At 43.4% G+C, this 20,524-nt stretch overlaps 1 protein-coding gene across 2 annotated transcripts; it reads left to right on the top strand.

The window, feature by feature from the left end:
* The first annotated feature begins 3,940 nt into the window (after nucleotides 1–3,940).
* On the top strand, nucleotides 3,941–20,001 carry LOC110530650 (carbonic anhydrase 4-like). 2 transcript variants are annotated; one of them, XM_021613865.3, is made up of 9 exons: nucleotides 3,941–4,110; nucleotides 9,985–10,051; nucleotides 10,143–10,169; nucleotides 10,337–10,507; nucleotides 10,652–10,800; nucleotides 11,434–11,529; nucleotides 11,642–11,720; nucleotides 11,894–12,060; nucleotides 18,322–20,001. In XM_021613865.3, the coding sequence occupies exons 2-9, from the start codon at nucleotides 9,985–9,987 to the stop codon at nucleotides 18,511–18,513; spliced, it is 948 nt and encodes a 315-aa protein (XP_021469540.3). In that variant the 5' UTR covers nucleotides 3,941–4,110; the 3' UTR covers nucleotides 18,514–20,001. The 2 variants fall into 2 exon arrangements, with proteins under 2 accessions (XP_021469540.3, XP_090038812.1); XM_090182686.1 differs by lacking the exon at nucleotides 3,941–4,110 and adding an exon at nucleotides 7,907–7,983.
* The last annotated feature ends 523 nt before the right edge of the window (nucleotides 20,002–20,524 follow it).

Genomic DNA, 20,524 nt, shown 5'->3' on the forward strand with positions numbered 1-20,524 from the left:
ATAAAAAATGAAAAGCTGAAATGTCTTGAGTCTATAAGTATTAAACCTTTTGTTATGGCTAGCCTAAATATGTTCAGGAGGAAAAATGTGCTTGAAGCTGTAGTATGTAACTTTTTGGGGCGATCTGACGAAATTCAAATAGAAATGTGTGTTATAGATCTGTCATTCTCATTGAAAGCAAGTCTACGAAGCAGTAGATCTGTTCTATTTTCGCTATTCAATGCTTCCCGTTCTTAACTTTTCTTTTTGCATCTTTAACTTTCAGTTTTGTATACCAGCTTCAAATAGCTGAAAATACAATATTTTTGGTTATGTAAAATATATTTCACAGCAGTTTAGATGTTACAATGATTCTCTACACTATACTTGCTTGTTTTGTCCCATAAACTGAAATTAGGCAAACTATTCGAATTTTGGCAACCAGGAAATCTCGGAGCGATTTCTGTATAGTGCATCTTCAACAAGCCACATAGTACGTTGCATGGACTCACTCTGTGTGCAATAGTAGTGTTTAACATGATTTTTAAATGACTACGCAACATCTGTACCCTACACACATCCCAATTATCTGTAAGGTCTCTGTCGAGCAGTGAATTTCAAGAGCAGATTCAACCACATTTCCAATGGCCACTGTGTTCTTGGGGACCTTCAATGTTGCAGACATTTTTTGGTACCCTTCCCCAGTAAAAAACATATTTTGACCAACAAGTGACAGGTTTAATCAGCACCATGGGCAGCACCCTAAAGCAAGATGTTGATAAAAACTGATCACATTTGTCGAAGTGGAAAATGAGTTGTAGTTGTAAACACCGCAAAAGTCAGTCCATGTTTCAGTGCAGTCAGTCCATGTTTCAGCATCGGCATAGCGGAGAGAGGCCAATGGAATCTTTGCAGGATATCAAGTGGGGTCCATTTGTCCTCATTGGAGCCAGAGTGAGCATTTTCAGTCTGAAAACACATTTTTGGACAGAAAACCCATGGCTAGGGTAGGATGCTAGTCTAACCTGGCTCATCAGGAACAGTTGGAGGTGGAGGAAGCTATGGAGCTGTTAGGGTGGGTAGGCTCTGCACACAGAGCTAGCTGGAGCTCGGTAGAATCATCGCTGTTGGTCTTGATAGGGGCCTGTAGTTTGATGCTGCTGCGCATCACTCTACATTTCCTTTGTTTGGGTACTTTGTCGATTAGCAGATTCTAACTAGCTTAATAGGCTAATAGCACTAGAGCTTTTTATAGCATCAAATTTTGATCTTATGGATGGTCAGTCCTTGCATCAATAGATTTGCCTATACATTTCAGTGGTTACATTTCTTCAGCCCCATCCCTCAGCTATTTACCAAAACAGTGGTGGAGTGGCTGCTGTGTTATTGATGGGATTTGAGATTACCCCTTTAAATAATGAAAGCAGGAATTCTGAAGAAACACATTGACTCATTTTCATATTTGTCCATTTTCTCACTACTGAACCGTGCTGTGTAGACTTGAGCCAAGCTGCACTGGACTGGTTACGCATCCACCATAGTTGCAGGAATCATGCTGGAAAGGAATGTGAAATAGCCGTGCCAGTTCAGAGCAGTTTGGGTCGGCATGATCGCGTGAAAGGCTAATAGGAAGCAACAGTCTCAGATTTAAATTAGTGTAACTGCTAGTAGAACTGACTTTCTCCAAAGAAATGACTTAATTTAAAGACTTAATCACTAAATATTGAGTATGACGATGAGATTGTGTATTTTATTAAGTAATGTGAATCATTTTTAACAATGTACTGTATCTACCCCTATGACCTATGATGGTGTTGAAGAACACGAGGGGAAGAAATGGATGGGTGAACACAGAAATAGCAAGAGAACTGCAAGTGGAGGTTATTTTGGAAGATGGAGGGTGTCACGATCTCTAAGAATTGGAACAAAATGCAGCGTGGTATGTGTTCATGGTGATATTTTAATTAAAGAAAACACTGAATACAAAACAATAAATGAAAAACAACCGTGACACTATAAGAACTGTGCTGACACAAGCAACTAACATAGACAATCACCCACAACCCACAATGACAAAACAGGCTACCTAAATATGGTTCCCAATCAGAGACAACGACTAACACCTGCCTCTGATTGAGAACCATATCAGGCCAAACACAGAAACAGACAAACTAGACATCCAACATAGAATACACACTCAGATCACACCCTGACCAAACATAACATATAAACATACAAAGCAAACTATGGTCAGGGCATGACAGAGGGGTTATGAAGATTGGATATTTATGAAATGTATTTTTAGCATAATTTATTTGTGTTGCTGTTTAATGATCCAATCTCCACGTAAATAAATGTATTTCATTTTGACAATCAGATCTAATTTGTACTTTTTTTTGGTCATCCCCAAAATGTATTATCAAAATATGATAGAAAAATGGTGTATATTTTACCTGAAACAAATTATACAGTGGTGGATTATGTAATGATTTTGTATGGTATAATAATAATAATCACCATCTATTGGATTTATATTGCCCCAAGTCGTTAGTCGTGATAGCTAGAGGGACTTTGTAGTCAGGAGGAAACTGTACTAATGTTTGGCACTCTCCGGCTTAGTTTACAGTCATCATTGGTAACAAACTCTGTAACCTGGGACATTTGCCAACCATGGATTAAATACTGTAGTACATTTTGAAAATGAAAAACACATCAGATCTCCCTTGCTGTGTACTATGTGAGTTTTGTCAGCCAAGCTACAACACATGAACATGAGCAGTCACTATGGCCAATGTATGGACCACACTACAATGAATTTATCAATCATACCTCTCAAGTACATTGACATTTTTTATTGACGTCATGTTCTGGCTTAGTTTACAGTCATCATTGGTAGCAAACTCCGTAACTTGGGCCTATATTTGCCAACCAAGGATTAAACACTGTAGTACGTTTTAGTTACAGACACCTTGTTAGTAATCTGAAAATAATGACTAACAACGCAACCAAAATGTTATTCAAGTTATGGAATATGGAAAGTGGGTGTCTGATGCATCTGCCTTGTGCCCTGAACTTAACAGTATGCTCTTGTTTTTAATGAAGTCTGAGACACTGTACTGAGGGTTTAACACTATCTGCCCTGACTCAGATGATTGCAATGGATCATAAATAATATGATGACTTGCCAGTACTTATTGACATGCATCTTCAATAGGATCTACAAATCTCTGCCGAGAACCATTTCTTCTCATAAAAATCTCAGGGATGATTGATTCACTTGGCATATAATGGTTTCCTCTTTTCTATTTCAATATGTTATTTCAATTCTCCCCACAGTTTATATCAGTGAGTGGTGTAGGTTGTAATGGAAAAGGTGGAGAGACAACCCAGCTAGCACCTAATGTTCTGAGAACCATGTTTCTTACAACTTGGTGAGAGTGTGGTTGTCCGGTGGTTATTTTGCATAGAAGGATAGTATCTTGGCTTTGGAACATTCTCAGCATAATGAGAAAGAAGAATTAACAACATTTTATTTTCTTCTCAATAGAGAAAGAGAGGAAAGGAGGAAAGATTGCTTCCTTTGAAGCTGGACAGTTTTTCTTCTGAAGAGAGCAAACATGCTTTTATCCATTAGGGAGTCAAGGGGTGTGAAGATATTCCCCTAATCTATATTAATCTATGGAATTTGTCTCTATGTCAGGTTGCAAATAAAGTGCATTGTGGATGTATTTTGCAGCTGTTGTATTGTTTAAAACACTATGATGAACTGTAGACCAAATAGCCTACTGTTGAATCATGTCACTTTGTTTAGGTTGACTGGTTGTGCTGCTATGAGGACTACTTACAAGTAAGGTTCCAGTTAGTCTTGAATGGATGTTATTGCAACAGGAACTGCACACATTTCCAGGCAAAACTCGCCTAACTTTCTGCCTTTCTGCCTGCCTTTTTTTTTTTACTGTAGGCCTACTGTTAGCTGAGGTAAAAGAAGCCTCAACATACACCCCCCCCCCCCAAGGTGATCAAAGGAGGCGTGTTTAGTTTAGCTAGTTGAGGTGTGCGACTGAATAAAAAGAGGAAGGATGGGAGGCTGAGCGCACAGGACGGACAGGTGAAGACAGGTGTGGCTTCAAGGTAAGATCATTCTGGCATTGATGCAAACAGACATTGATGCCACAATATGCCCTGCTTTTAAGATATGATGGGTTCTATTTTAACAAAACTAACGCAATGTTAAATCTAAGCGCTGGCGGTAGGGCTATACAGTAGGTTTGGGGGTGTGTCAGATACAGTGGGGCAAAAAAGTATTTAGTCAACCACCAATTGTGCAAGTTCTCCCACTTAAAAAGATGAGAGAGGCCTGCAATTTTCATCATAGGTACACTTCAACTATGACAGACAAAATGAGAAAAAAAATCCAGAAAATCACATTGTAGGATTTTTTATAAATTTATTTTCAAATTATGGTGGAAAATAAGTATTTGGTCACCTACAAACAAGCAAGATTTCTGATGAAAATTACAGGCCTCTCTCATCTTTTTAAGTGGGAGAACTTGCACAATTGGTGGCTGACAAAATATTTTTTTGCCCCACTGTATACTGTATGTGTGCTATTTTTATTTTATGGGCGCAGATGCTGGCAGTGGCGTGAAAGGTCTGGGTTTTTATGAATAAACAAGTTGTGGGTGTGTCGAGGCTTGGTCTGTCACTGGCTGGCCACTAAATATGTGGTTTCTTCCAATTTCTTATTGTATTGTTTTGTATTGCATTGTCATCAACTTCAAGTTCTTAAATTGCCTTCCTCATATTTGAAAAATATGTTGAACATGTTTGTAGTCCACATTGTTCTAACTGCATTGCTTCAATATGGGGGGCACTCAGAGTCTGAGCAGGGGTGGCCGAACACAGGGGCCATGGAGGTTGGAGTGGGGATTTCATTTTTTAAATTTAATTTGACCTTTATTTAACTTGGTAAGTCAGTTAAGAACAAATTATTATTTACAATGACATACTACCCTGGCCAAACCCTGGGCCAATTGTGCGCAGCCCTGTGGGACTCCCATTCATGGACGGATGTGATGCAGCCTGGTTTCAAACCAGGTACTGCAGTGACAGCCTCACTCTAGGCTCCCAAGAGGCTCCCGTGTGGTGGGTCACCAGGTGCACAGACTGTTTCGGGTTACCAGGTGCACAGAGTCTGTTTCAGGGTAACCAGGTGCACAGAGCCTTTTTCGGGATAACCAGGTGCATGTGGTTCCTGACAGCGGAAATATAGACGTCTTAATGTCTGGGGAGGGGTGCTTAAGTTTGGTTGCCCCGTTTTGCCTGGTGGGCAAGGTTATGGAGATGGCTGAGGCCCGGTCGGGATGCGAGGATGGGTGATGCCCAGTGAGATGTTGACCGGTGTCGACCGGGTTGTCAACCGGTTAGGGAGAGTAGGTGTGTAGGCCTGGAGGTCTGTAGTTCCAGGGAGTAAGCTATACGTTCTCAGGTCCAGGGAGAGAGCAGGCAGGCAGGCAGGGAGTGTAGGCCTAGAGATCTGGAGTCAGAGGTCACCAGGTCAATGGGGGCCTGGCTAGAGGCCCAAATTAATAGGTGTGTGAGTGACACTGTCCTTCAGGGGAACAGAGCAGGCAATTAATGTAAAATCGTGTGAGATTAAAATGGATTAACCAAAATGGACTAACATGTAAAAGCCTTGATATCAGTTGATATTCTGAAAGTAGTTTGAGGGTTGTAGGTCACATGACCAGGGAACTATTGAAATGTAAAAAGTAAAAAAATGAATGTATAACCGTGTGAGATTAAATTTGACAAACTAAAGGGTGTACAATATAGAACCTTGGTTGAGTCCAGTAGGTCACATGACCAAGAAGCTTTTGAAATGAGAAAGTTTTAAAAATTAAAGTAAAATCTTGTGAGATGACAATGGACAAACTAAAAAGTGTGCAATATAGAAGGGTAGTCAGTGGACATTCTGAACCGTGTTTAAGGTCAGTAGGTCACATGACCGAGGAGCTATTGAAATTCAAATGTTTGCAAAATTCATCTAAAACATGTGAGATGAAAATGGACAAACTAAAGGGTGTGCAATGTGTAGTCCCACTGAGTGTACATTCTGAAACTTGTTTGAGGTCAGTAGGTCAAATGACCAAGGAGCTTTTGAAATTAGAAATATTGAAAAACATTGAAAATCATTGTAAAATCGTTTGAGACGAAAATGGACAAACAAAAGGTTGTGCTACATATACGGCTACTCAGTGGATATTCTGAACGTAGCTTGAGGGTTGTAGGTAATCAGACTATGGAGCTATTGAAATTGTAATCTTAAAAAAAAATGCAAAATCTCATGAGATGCAAATGGCCAAAAAATGGATGTCCAATGTGTAGGCCCACTGAGTGTACATTATGAATCTTTTTTGAGGTGTTAGTTTTAATTTAATTTAATTTCACTTTTATTTAACTAAGTAAGCTAGTTGAGAATAAGTTCTCATTTACAACTGCGACCTGGCCAAGATAAAGCAAAGCAGTGCGATACAACAACAAAACAGAATTACACATGGAAAAACAAGCATACAGTCAATAACACAAAATAAAAAATACAAAAAATAAAGTTTATATACAGTGTGTGCAAATGGCATGAGGAGGTAAGGCAATAAATAGGCCAATAAATAGCGAAGTAACTACAGTTTAGCAAATTAACACTGGAGTGATAAATAGGAGATGATGATGTACAAGTAGAAATGCTGGTGTGCAAAAGAGCAGAAAAGTAAATAAAATGAGGATGAGGTAGGTAGATTGGGTGGGCTATTTACAGATGGGCTATGTACAGCTGCAGCGATCGGTTAGCTGCTCAGATAGCTGATGTTTAAAGTTAGTTAGGGAAATATAAGTCTCCAGCTTCAGCGATTTTTCCAATTCGTTCCAGTCATTGGCAGAAGAGAACTGGAAGGAAAGGCGGCCAAAGGAGGTGTTGTCTTTGGGGATGAGCAGTGAGATGTACCTGCTGGAGCGCGTGCTACGGGTGGGTATTGTTATCGTGACCAGTGAGCTGAGATAAGGCGGAGCTTTACTTAGCGTAGACTTATAGATGACCTGGAGCCAGTTGGTCTGGTGACGAGTATGTAGCGAGGGCCAGCCAACTAGAGCATACAGGTCGCAGTGGTGGGTGGAATAAGGGGCTTTGGTGACAAATCAGATGGCACTGTGATAGACTGCATCCAGTTTGCTGAGTAGAGTATTGGAAGCTATTTTGTAAATGACATCGCCGAAGTAGAGGATCGGTACGATAGTCAGTTTTACGAGGGTATGTTTGGCGGTGTGAGTGAAGGAGGCTTTGTTGCGAAATAGGAAGCCAATTCTAGATTTACATTTGGATTGGAGATGTTTAATATGAGTCTGGAAGGAGAGATTACAGTCTAGCCAGACACCTAGGCATTTGTAGTTGTCCACATATTCTAAGTCAGAATCGTCCAGAGTAGTGATGCTAGTCAGGCGGGCGGGTGCGGGCAGCGAACGATTTAAAAGCATGCATTTGGTTTTACTAGCTTTTAAGAGCAGTTTGAGGCCACGGAAGGAGTGTTGTATGGCATTGAAGCCCGTTTGGAGGTTAGTAACACAGTGTTCAAAGAAGGGCCAGATGTATACAGAATGGTATCATCTGTGTATAGGTGGATCAGGGAATCACCCGCAGCAAGAGCCAGAGACTGCCAGAGGTCCGGACAACAGGCCCACCAATTTGACACACTGAACTCTATCTGGCAAGTAGTTGGTGAACCAGGCGAGGCAGTCATTTGAGAAACCAAGGTTGTTTAGTCTGCCGATAAGAATACAGTGATTGACAGAGTTGAAAGCCTTGGCCAGGTCAATGAAGACGGCTGCACAGTACTGTCTTTTATTGATTGTGGTTATGATATCGTTTAGTAACTTGAGCGTGGCTGAGGTGCATCCGTGACCAGCTCGGAAACCGGACTGCACAGCGGAGAAGGTACGGTGGGATTCTAAATGGTCAGTGATCTGTTTATTAACTTGGCTTTTGAAGACTTTAGAAAGACAGGGAAGGATGGATAAAGATCTATAACCGTTTGGGTCTAGAGTGTCACCCCCTTTGAAGAGGGGGATGACCGCGGCAGCTAGCCAATCTTTAGGGATCTCAGGCGATACGAAAGAGAGGTTGAACAGACTGGTAATAGGGGTTGCAACAATGGCGGAAGATCATTTTAGAAAGAGAGGGTCCAGATTGTCTAGCCCAGCTGAATTGAACGGGTCCAGGTTTTGTAGCTCTTTCAGAACATCTGCTATGTGGATTTGGGTGAAGGAGGAGCTGGGGAGGCTTGGGCAAGTAGCTGCGGGGGGTGCCAAGCTGTTTTTCGGGGTTGGGGTAGCCAGGAGGAAAGCATGGCCAGCCGTAGAGAAATGCTTATTGAAATTCTCGATTATCGTGGATTTATCGGTGGTGACAGTGTTACCTAGCCTCAGTGCAGTGGGCAGCTGGGAGGTGGTGCTCTTATTCTCCATGGACTTTACAGTGTCCCAAAACTTTTTGGAGTTAGAGCTACAGGATGCACATTTCTGTTTGAAAAAATGTAAATAAATAATTTAAAATAGTTTGAGATGTAAACCGAAAACAAAGTGTGTGCAATGTGTGTCTATGTCATTGGGTTAGCTGGAACCCGTTTTAAACGTTTTAGGAGTACTGGTTTAAGAGCTATTGAAATGTGAACATTTTGATTTGCCACTATTTTGACGCTCAGTGCTGTTTGTGGATGTAAGGAAAACTACAGGTGAATATGAGTTGAATATCCAACTTGAATCTGTCTTTACCTCGGTATTATGAACTGAGGTACGGTTAATACCGGCTTTTTTTAGTGCTGTATGAAAATGTCACCTTTGCGTCAGTTTAAAAGGACACACCTCAAATATTGCCACCCCTCTCCCTCAGCGCAAGTGAGCTGATGTTAGACAGCTAAATTTCCGTACCTGGTGTTCAGAATGGAAAATGCCAGTGTGCAAGTCTTTACTTAACGAAATTGCAAACTATAATGTCCGTTTGACACTTGCACCTCCTTACCGCGAGCTGAAAATAGAGCCCAACATGTTTTAAGTGGTGCACATCTAATTGATTTGGCCTGGCTAATACATTATTTGTTTGTTTTCAGGCTGCCTAGTAATTTACCAAGGTATGAATTGTGTTGGGGTTGGGGTCTCCAGTCATGTAAAAAATATTTAAAAATATGATTGCACCATGAAATATTTATAATTGCTCCCATCTGTCACTTGCACTTATGTTAGCTTTTTTTAAAAGCATCAGAACCAACCAAACATTTCAACTACAACAACATTCTCAGTAAAAGGTTATAGAAACATTTTACTTGCTATAATAACAAAATCATTTTAATGAATTGCATTTATATAGCTCCTTTCCGGATGCTTAAAGCACTCACCTCATCCACCACCAATTTGTAGTACCCACATGGATGATGCAGGCAACCACTTGTGCCAGAACGCTCAACACATATCAGCTATCAGGTCGATAAGTGAGGAGTGATATATGCCAATTAGGAATGAGGGGGATTATTACATGGCAATGATGGAAATGGGGCCAGGTTGATAATTTACAGATTATGATGATGATGATGATGATGATGATAAAAATAATAAATAACACAATAATCCACATAATAATTCACATTTCCTGTTGCTGCAGGATTATTTTCCTGCTGTCGCAAACTGGGTCAAATTAAGATCCTACATCTGTAGCCAGGACATCGGGTTAACACCCCTACTCGCTATGACTATGAAATGTGGTTGTTTATCTACCTTAGTTGAATTACCTGACTAAATTGCTCTAGATAAAATCGTCAACTAAAAATCTAAGTTTGTGGGATGTTGAAATCAAGGCCAGGGCGGACTGACCAAATTTCAACCACATTTCACATCCATGGCTCTTCCGACGTCGTCGGTGCTCAGTGGGCTCTCTATTCATAATTTCCTATGCCTCGCTTTCAGATGAATCGACTTGTGGTTATCGTTGCGACACTCTTTGTCCCCACTACATACGGTGCTGCAGGCGGTTGTAAGTGATTATTCTATTATTTTGTTGGACTGTGACTCTTCTATCAATGTTGTGACTCTGCATAACTTTTTCCCTTCTTCAATTGTAACAGTGTGGTGTTACCATGATCCTAGTTGTGGTAAGTATTGATTTTACCCACTGATTACAGTGTAATTTCTACTCACAAATTGAAGTGATTGTGATGGCAGTGGATAATAGACTAGAGAATTGATTTATTAGCATATTATATGACCCTTATAAAACCATGGTACATTGACACCATGGTATGATTGATTCCATGTTAAGATGATACCACCTGGTCCACCATTGTCACTGAACATTGCAATGGATCCCGTCAGTCTCCCATCAACATTGTCTCTGCATCAGCAGTGGGCGATGAAACCCTGACTGCCTTCACTTTCACTAAATACGGAGACAACTCCACAATGAACAAGATCAAGAACACTGGCAAAACTGGTGAGGAGAATGGATGGATGCCTTGCTTTCTCAATCCATGCACACAAAGTCCCACTTGAGGAAAATGTATGTACTAAACCAGGAACCTTCATTTTCGAAATGTAACCAATTCCTCTCCTATTGTTCCTCCTCTCTTTCTTTCAGTCAAAGTGACGCTCAAGAGTGGTGTCCAGGTTACAGGTGGAGCACTGTCTGAGGCCTATGACAGCCTGCAGTTTCACCTCCACTGGGGGAATGGTACCTCAGTACCTGGGTCGGAGCACACAGTGGATGGAACGCGCTACCCCATGGAGGTATGGAAAGGTTCAACACAACATTGCTGCGTTCTGATTCTCTAACCTTCTCCAGAATTATGCCCCCTCCCTTCCACACTCCCACTTCTTGGATTTGTGCAAGCATGGCTGGAAGGAATTTCCACCATATTCCAAACACTAATCCGTTCCTTTTAAATTCATGCAGGGAAGAGTGTATGCGTGCACTTCGGGAGAAGGGTTGAGATTCTGAATGTAGCCCATGTCACATGGGGTGACACTTCTCATACTGATGCACATATACCACACTGCAATGGACCAATGTCAAGGTCTTCATTTAGCCTTAGTCCAGTCTGAATTAATTCCCCTTCAGCCAAACTGTATCCCTGCCACTTGGTTTACTATAAATCTGACAGATGGGGAAATGTAACCTCTCTCAAATTCATAAATGGTGCAATAGTCCACTGTTGTACTGAGCTCATGAGGCATTTATACGTTCCTTTCCTCAAGAACCGGAGCATATATATATCATTAAATTACATTTCTTTTGAACAGCTGTAAGTATGGCAGATTGTAGTCTACCTTTTTAAATGTATCATTCCAATATTTTAATTTTCCAATCGTGTCAGATAACTTTAATTGATCATCTGTTATCTGTTATGCTCCCCCTTTCAGATGCACATAGTAAATGCCAAGTCTTCGCTCAATGGAAATACGACCGCGGCCGTTGCAGACGACACGGGACTCGCTGTTCTTGGCTTCTTCATAAAGGCGAGTGGATGGTTTTACCTTCCTAGAAATGGCATCCATTTTCCACTGTAGATTGGGCATTTCAGTGTTTTATTGCTGTTTTTGTTTATAAAGTTAATCTTGTTCCATAAAGGCCATGCCGAGTAATGTGACTGGTTCACCAGCAGCCTGGAATACTCTGACATCCTACTTGGCCAACATCACACTAAAAGGTGAGAGGAGAGATTTAACTGGTTCTGATTTGATCAAGAACTACTTCCTCGAAATAAAGCTTGGAAGAGGATTTGGGTTGAATTTTTCTCTTTGAATTCAACATTTGTATTTTTCTTGTTCCATTTCAGTACCATATTATTTTGGTATACATTTTATTTCTCTCTTCCTCCAGATGAGTATATAAACATTACTCATGATGCTTTTTCATTGGATGAGCTCCTGGAAGGGGTGGACCGCACTAAATACTACCGTTACCTTGGATCCCTGACCACTCCAAACTGCAACGAGGCTGTGGTGTGGACCGTGTTCAAGGACCCTATCAAAGTCAGCCAGGATTTGGTGAGTTTGTGCAACAATTTCACAATAAACTGAATACAATTTCTATTTACCAGGAAATAAACATAGCTCCGACAAGAAACATGGACTGTATTCAAATATCTTCAAGTGCAGGATCCATTCCTGATCCATTCTGCTTTTGAAATATTATCACAGTAATGATTCCGAAATAATACCGGCCTGAAGAAAGACACATGGAACAAGGGGTTAATACGGTAATCAGGGGGAGCTGTAATCTATAACAAACCTTGTTCAGTCTCCTCAGGACGTTGAATGGCCCCACAAACCGCGGACCCAGCTTCTGGCAGGGCAGGTGGAGGGTCGAGAGCCAGACCCGGTCCCCCGGCGCGAACACCGGGGCCTCACTGCGGTGGCGGTCGGCGCTCTCCTTCTACCACCTGATGGCCCGTTGCAGGTGCACATGGGCAGCGTCCCTTGTCTCCTCCGAGCACCGAAACCACTCATCCCCTGCAGGTGCTTCGATCTGGCTCTGATGCCACGGTGCCAGAACCGGCTGATAACCTAGTACGCATTGGAAAGGAGAGAGGTTAGTGGAGGAGTGGAGGAGTGAGTTCTGGGCCATCTTTACCCAGGGGATGAAAGCCGCCCACTTCATCGGCCAGTCTTGGCAATAGGACCGCAGATACCTACCCACATCCTGGTTAATTCTCTCCACCTGCCCGTTACTCTCAGGGTGAAAACCTGAGGTGAGGCTGACCGAGACCCCCAGACGTTCCATAAATGCCCTTCAAAACCTGAACGTGAACTGGGGACCCCGATCAGAAACTATATCCTCAGGCACCCCGTAGTGCCGGAAGACGTGGGTGAACAGGGCCTCCGCAGTCTGTAGGACCGTAGGGAGACCGGGCAAAGGAAGGAGACGGAAGGACTTAGAAAACCGATCCACAACGACCAGGATCGTGGTGTTTCCTTGTGATGGAGGAAGATCCGTCAAGATATTCACTGATAGGTGTGACCATGGCCGTTGTGGAGCGGGTAGGGGTTGTAATTTCCCTCGGGGCAGGTGTCTAGGTGCCTTGCACTGGGCGCACACAGAGCCGGAGGAAACATAAACCCTCACGTCCTTAGCCAGGGTAGACCACCAGTACTTCCCACTAACACAGCGCACTGTCCGACCAATGCCAGGATGACCAGAGGAGGGTGACGTGTGGGCCCAATAGATCAAACGGTCGCGGACAGCAGACGGAACGTACAGACATCCAACTGGACGGGCTCTGTACGTAATGCCCGCTCGATGTCCGCGTCCACCTCCCACACCACCGGTGCCACCAGGCAAGAAGCCGGTAGTATGGTAGTGGGATCCGTGGACTGCTCCTCTGTGTCATACATCCGGCAAAGTGCATTTGCCTTAGCGTTCTGGGAACGTGGTATGTAGAGGATAGGGTGAAAACAAAAAGGGTGAAAAACATAGCCCATTCATTCTCCTCGCCGCCCGGATGTACTCCAGATTGCGGTGATCAGTCCAAATGAGAAAAGGGTGTTTAGCTCCCTCAAGCCAATGCCTCCACGCCTTCAGAGCCTTGACGACAGCCAACAACTCCCGGTCCCCCACATCATAGTTACGCTCCGCCGAGCTGAGCTTCTTCGAAAAGAAAGCACAGGGGGGGGGGGGAGTTTTTGTGGCGTACCCGGGCGCTGAGACAGCACAGCTCCTATCCCAGCCTCGGATGCGTCCACCTCCACTATAAATGCCAAGGAGGGATCAGGATGAGCCAGCATGGGAGCTGAGGTAAACAGAGCCTTTAGGTGACCAAAAGCCCTGTCTGCCCCAGCTGACCACTGCAGTCGCACCGGTCCCCCCTTCAGCAATGAGGTAATGGGAGCCTCTACTAGACCAAAGCCCCGGATAAACCTCCAGTAGTAGTTGGCAAACCCTAACAACCTATGCACCTCCTTTACCGTGGTTGGAGTCGGCCAATTACGCATGACTGAAATTAGGTAATTTTCCATCTCCACCCCTGATGCGGAAAGGCGGTACCCTAGGAAAGAGACGGACTGTTGGAAGAACAGAAATTTCTCAGCCTTGACGTACAGGTCATACTCCAACAGTCGACCAAGCACCCTGCACACCAGGGACAGATGCTCAGCTCGTGTAGCGGAGTATATCAGAATGTCAACGAAGACTGCGGGAGCATTCATCAACCCGTACGGCATGACATAGTCATAGTCAATTGACCTCGATAGTCAATACACCGGCATAAGCCTCCATCCTTCTTCTTCGCGAAAAAGAAACTCGAGGAGGCAGGTGAAGTGGAAGGCCGAATGTATCCCTGCCCCAGAAATTCGGAGACATATGTTTCCATAGCCGCCGTTCCTCCTGTGACAGAGGATACAAGTGACTCCTGGGAAGTGCTGCGTCTACCAGGAGATGTATCACACAATCCCCCCCCCCCCGTTGATGGGCTGGTAGTTGAGTCGCCTTTGTCTTACAGAAGGCGAGAGCCAAATCGGCATATTCAGAGGGGATGTGCACGGTGGAGACCTGGTTTGGACTTTCCACCGTAGTTGCACCTATGGAAACACCTACACACCTCCCCGAGCACTTATGTGACCATCCCTTGAGAGCCCTCTGTTGCCACGAAGTAGTGGGGCCATGATAGGCCAACCAGAGTAGGCCCAGCACCACGGGAAATGCAGGAGAATCAATAAGGAAGAGACTAATTCTCTCCTTATGACCCTCCTGCGTTATCATGCATAAGGGAGCGGTGGTTTCCCTAATCAGCCCTGACCCTAACGTCCGACTATCTAAGGCGTGCACAGGGAAGGGCATATCAACAGGAACAGTAGGGATCCCTAAACTATGTGCAAATGAACGATCAATAAAGTTCCCAGCTGCGCCTGAATCTACTAGCGCCTTATACTGGGAATGCAGGGAAAACTCAGGAAATTATATGAACACAAGCATGTGAGCAACAGGGAGCTCTGGTTGAGTCGGGTGCCTACTCACCTGGGATGATCCAACAGTGCCCTGCCTGCTACCTCAACTCCCTGCAGAACCTCCCCAGCAACGACCAGCAGTGTGTACTCTGCGACCACAGGTGGTGCAGGGAATGCCTCCCCTCCGGTCCCCCTCAGAGCAACACCTCCTAGCTCCATAGGTGTCGGATCGATGCTGGGGGATGGAACTGACGGACCCCGATCCGGACGTCCACGGGAGGCCAACAGGTTATCCAGCCGGATGGATAGGTCCACCAGCTGGTCAAATGTAAGGGTGGTGTCTCTGCAGGCTAGCTCCTGATGAACGTCCTTGTGTAGACTACACCTGTATTGGTCGATCAAGGCCCGCTCATACCATCCTGTGCCGGCGGCCAGAGTTCGAAGTCCAGTGCAAAGTCTTGTGTGCTCCTCATCCTCTGTCTAAGATGAAACAAGCGTTCCCCCGCCGCTCTTCCTTCAGGTGAAAACCGCCCGGAAGTGGCGGGTGAAATCCTCATAGTTGTCCAACGTCGCTCCTTCCCTTCCCCAGACGGCGTTGGCCCAATTTAAGCGCTTTCCCATATACACAGGAGATGAGGGCGTTCACACCCTCGCGTCCCAAAGGAGCCGGGTGGACGGTTGCCAGGTAGAGCTCCAGCTGGACTAGGAACCTCTGGCACCCGGCAGCCATCCCATCATATTCCCTCGGGAGCTCGAGCCGAATCCCACTGGGTTCAGGTGAAGGAGGCGTGGACAGCGGTGTGGCTTGTTGTGGGAGCTGGGGTGATGATGATGGGGTTGCTGGAAAAACCCCTCTCTCCCATCGCTCCATGGTTTGCAGCACGCGATCTATGGCTGTGCCGAGACGTCGCAACATAGTCGCATGCTGCTGGACGCTCTCCTCCACAGGTATAGGAGGGCTGTGTGCACCTGCTGACTCCATTAGGTCAGGTGCGTGTTTCTGTCAAATGTCTAGGTGATGCTGGTAAGGCGGAGTCAGGCTCAGGACACAGAGATGAGTAATACCGGAACTTTGCTTAAAAACAATATTCCATGAAGGAGACAAAATAATCCAGTTCACAAAACGAGACAACTTGACAATAACAAACACGCACAAAATCAAGGGGCAAACCAGAGGGTTAAAGAGTGGAACAATGATTATGGAATGGAAACCAGGTGTGTACAATGAAGACAAAACAAATGGAAAATGAAACGTGGCGACTAGAAAACCAGTGACGTCGACCGCCAAACGCCGCCCGAACAAGGGGAAGGACCAACTTCGGCTGAAGTAGTGACAGGGTCAAACGTTTCAGGTAGCCTTCCACAAGCTTTCCACAATATGTTGGGTGACTTTTGGCCCATTCCTCCCGACAGAGCTGGTGTAACTGATTCAGGTTTGTAGGCCTCCTTGCTCGCACACACTTTTTCAGTTCTGCCCCAAAACGTTCTATGGTATTGAGGTCAGGGCTTTGTGATGGCCTCTCCAATACCTTGACTTTGTTGTCCTTAAGCCATTTCACCATAACTTTGGAAGTATGCTTGGGGTCATTGTCCATTTGGAAGACCCATTTGCGACCAAGCTTTAACTGATGTCTTGAGATGTTGCTTCAATATATATCAACATAATTTTCCTTCCGCATGATGCCATTTATTTTGTGAAGTGCATCAGTCCCTCCTGGAGCAAATCACCCCCACAACATGCTGCTGCCACCCCTGTGCTTCATGGCTGGGATAGTGTTCTTTAGCTTGCAAGCATCCCCCTTTTTCCTCCAAACATAACGAAGGTCATCATGGCCAAACAGTTCTATTTTTGTTCCATCAGACCAGAGGACATTTCTCCAAAAAGTACGATCTTTGTCCCCATGTGCAGTTGCAAACTGTAGTCTGTCTTTTTTATGGCGGTTTTGGAGCAGTGGCTTCTTCCTTGCTGAGCGGCCTTTCAGTTTATATCGATATAGGACTCGTTTTACTGTGGATATAGATACTTTTGTACCTGTTTCCTCCGGCATCTTCACAAGCTTCTTTGCTGTTGTTCTGGGATTGATTTGCACTTTTCGCACCAAAGTACGTTCATCTTTAGGAGACAGAAGGCGTCTACTTCCTGAGCGGTGTGACGGCTGCGTGGTCCCATGGTGTTTACACTTGCGTACTATTGTTTGTACAGATGAACATGGCACCATCAGGCGTTGCTCCAAGGATGAACCAGAATTGTGGAGGTCTACACTTTTTTAGCTATTGGGTGTTTTCTACCATGAGGTTAAGCAGAGACACTGAGTTTGAAGGTAGGTCTTGAAATACATCCATAGGTACGCCTTCAATTGACTCAAATTATGTCAATTAGCCTATCAGAAGCTTCTAAAGCCATGACATAATCTTCTGGAATTTTCCAAGCTGTTTAATTTTTATTTTACTAGGCAAGTCAGTAAAGAACAAATTCTTATGTTCAAAGACATCCTAGGAACAGTGGGTTAACTACATTGTTCAGGAGCAGAATGACAGATTTGTATCTGGTCAGCTCGGGATTCAAACTTGCAACCTTTCAGTTACTAGTCCAATGCGCTAACCACTAGGCTCCCCTGCAGCCCCAAAGGCACAATCAACTTAGTCTTTGTAAATTTCTGTCCCACTGGAATTGTGATGCTTTGAATTATAAGTTAAATAATCTGTCTGTAAATAATTGTTGGAAAAATGAATTGTGTCATGCACAAAGTAGACGTCCTCACGGACTTGCCAAAACTATAGTTTGTTAACAAGAAATGTGTGGAGTGGTTGAACAACGAGATTTAATGACTCCAACCTAAGTGTATGTTTACTTCCGACTTCAACTGTACATATCCTGTATCTTAATTTTGAGCCAGTTTCAAACAGCAGGTTAATAATCCTGCAGCAACAGGAAATATGAATTATGTGGATTATAATTTTTGGATTTTTTTTTACAGGGGTTGCTACATTTTACATGGAATGTCAAGTCTGAAATGAAAATCACAAACTTTAGAAAAGCTTTTTAAACCTTGAATACAGTAGAAGCAACAACAGGATGATCAAATTAAGATATCACAATCTGTACATATATTTCAGTAATTTGTCATTTTTATTCAACTTTTGACCAGAATGCAGTGACATGCCTCAAAGTTGTTTTTGTGATATATTGATATATTTACTTGGAGAGCAGTTATCTCAAAGTTTAGTTGATTTCACATTACTTGGCAGCTCAACTGAAAGTAGATGTTGAGCTGACGTTTGTGCCCAGTGGGTAAAGCCATTGGGCCAGCCTGATGTGACACTTATGTCTATGATCCCAGTAATTCATTAACCTTCTCTACTCAGATTGATCTCTTCAGCACAACAGTGCACATTGAGCACAACTCCACCTCTGACTTGATGACCAACGTCTTCAGGAACATCCAGCCTGACAACGACTGGGTGGTGACGACCCAGGGCCATCCAGCGTCGGGAGCCTCCACAATGCGCTCCTCTCTGGGCCTAATGGCCCTGGCCTGGATGCTGCTGAGGGTTTAGTGACGGCTAGTAACGCCTCACCTGAAGTGCACTACCATACATACATCGATTACCAACAGGGTTCACTTTGATCCAAGGAGAAACTATTTGTTAAAGCAACAATTATAGCAAAATATCAACTTATTTATTATCCAAACATCATTAGACATGTAATTAATCTGAAAAAGAAAAATGACCGAAACAGACTTATTTTAACAAAATTACAGTACATTTGAATGTACCGTATAATGAAAAAATATGTAATGTGCATTTCTTTTCCAAAATTCAACCCACAATACTAAGAAGCTAATTGACCATAATTTGATTAAAGTATCATGTAGTTTTCTGAACTTTGAAGTAAATATTAATGCTGTCATGTTTATGTAGTTAAAGCGACTGCCATTTAAAGAGACAGTACATCAGTTCACTTCAAAAGGTGATCTGAGAGCCGACTTTTTGGACGACTTTATTGGAAGATTTTTATATGCGTTGGAAGACTTTTATATGCACAAAATAAGGTCATTTTGGTTTTGTACACAGTCTTATGATACGTGGTATAGAAAAGTATAATCTTAGGTGAGTACGTGGATAGCTATATCTAGGCAGATGATCTGTCTTACTGGTCAAAATAATTGATACAGGTCCCCCTCCGCCCTCTGGTGGTATGAATAACTTGTAATTGAAGTATGTCTACAGAAAAACCTTGATAAAAAAATTATTCCTATTTATCAAATTACAATAGGCGGAATTGTGTGTTTTGGGCTGGGGTCAAAACAGTTACTGAGGATTAAAGGGATGTTGACATGGTGTCTGCCTTAGAATGACAAGACAATTGATGAACATTGACAAACGGCCATTCCTTTAGTCAATGCAGTTTTACCAGTTGTCGTGAAAGGTCATTGTATGTCAACAGCAGTATAGAAGACTTAGGGCGGTGGTGGACTTAGGTGGTTTACCTGAATGCATGTCTCAGTGTGCCTACATTACTTTTCCACATGTACACTATTGCCTCAATGAATTCTGTATATTTAGTAATGCTGAATTTGCAACCAGGTGGGAGGTGGGAATTTACCAGTTGTGAAGTAGTAAATACCATTTAGATGAATTCATGTCCTTTGAACTCGTTGAGAAATCCCGATTGGCTAATGGCCAACAAGCTGCGTCAACCAACATTTAAATGTCCAGCTATCATGTTTGTAAACAAATTATAGAGTAAAAAAAGAAACATTAATAGATTGCTTTTTGTTGTTATATTTTACATGACTCCTTCATGCTTTGTTGAATATGAACTTTCTTGTTTACCCAACGGTGGGACAGACTGTTTGTTCCCACACTCGGGACTCTGACTCTCTATTGGCTACACAGACTTTTGGCCTCCCATCCCATTCTAACCACCTCTCGCCGGCTTTGTATTTATGTTACCTGATGAAATTGCTGTACAGTATGATCTTGTTGCCATCTAATGCACATTCAAATGTCAAAAATCAACACTGCAGAGCTTTCCCTGTCATCTTCCTTGCCTTGATTGTATGACTGTTGATGATATCTGGAAATGTGCATATACACCATGGCCCATCTACTGTTGCTAGCCCCAATTCTGACTTGTGCTCTGAAATCTGCTTCACTGATTTCTGCTCCCGTAAAAGCCTGGGTTTTCTGCACGTTAACCCTAGAAGCTTATTACCTAAAATTGATAAATTGAAAGTTAGTTACTTTAAGGAGCAGTTCACTCTCTGTGGGTCTAACCCCAATAAGTTCTGGAAAACGGTTAAAGACCTGAAGAATAAACTCTCACTCACAGCTGCCCATGTCGCTTAAAGTTGATGATGTGGTTGTTACTGACAAGAAGCACATGGCTGAGCTTTTTCATTCACCACTTCATTAAGTCAGGTCTACTATTTGACTCAGCCATGCTTCCTTGCCCGTCCAACAATTTGTCATCTCCTTCCCCTTCTAATGTGACCTAATGTACTCATCCCTTTTTTTCCCCTGCCCCGCTACAAAGTCTCTCCCTGCAGGAGGTCACTGAGTC

Source organism: Oncorhynchus mykiss, chromosome 8, assembly GCF_057628025.1.
Source record: "Oncorhynchus mykiss isolate SJ-2025 chromosome 8, ASM5762802v1, whole genome shotgun sequence".
NCBI lineage: Eukaryota > Metazoa > Chordata > Actinopteri > Salmoniformes > Salmonidae > Oncorhynchus > Oncorhynchus mykiss.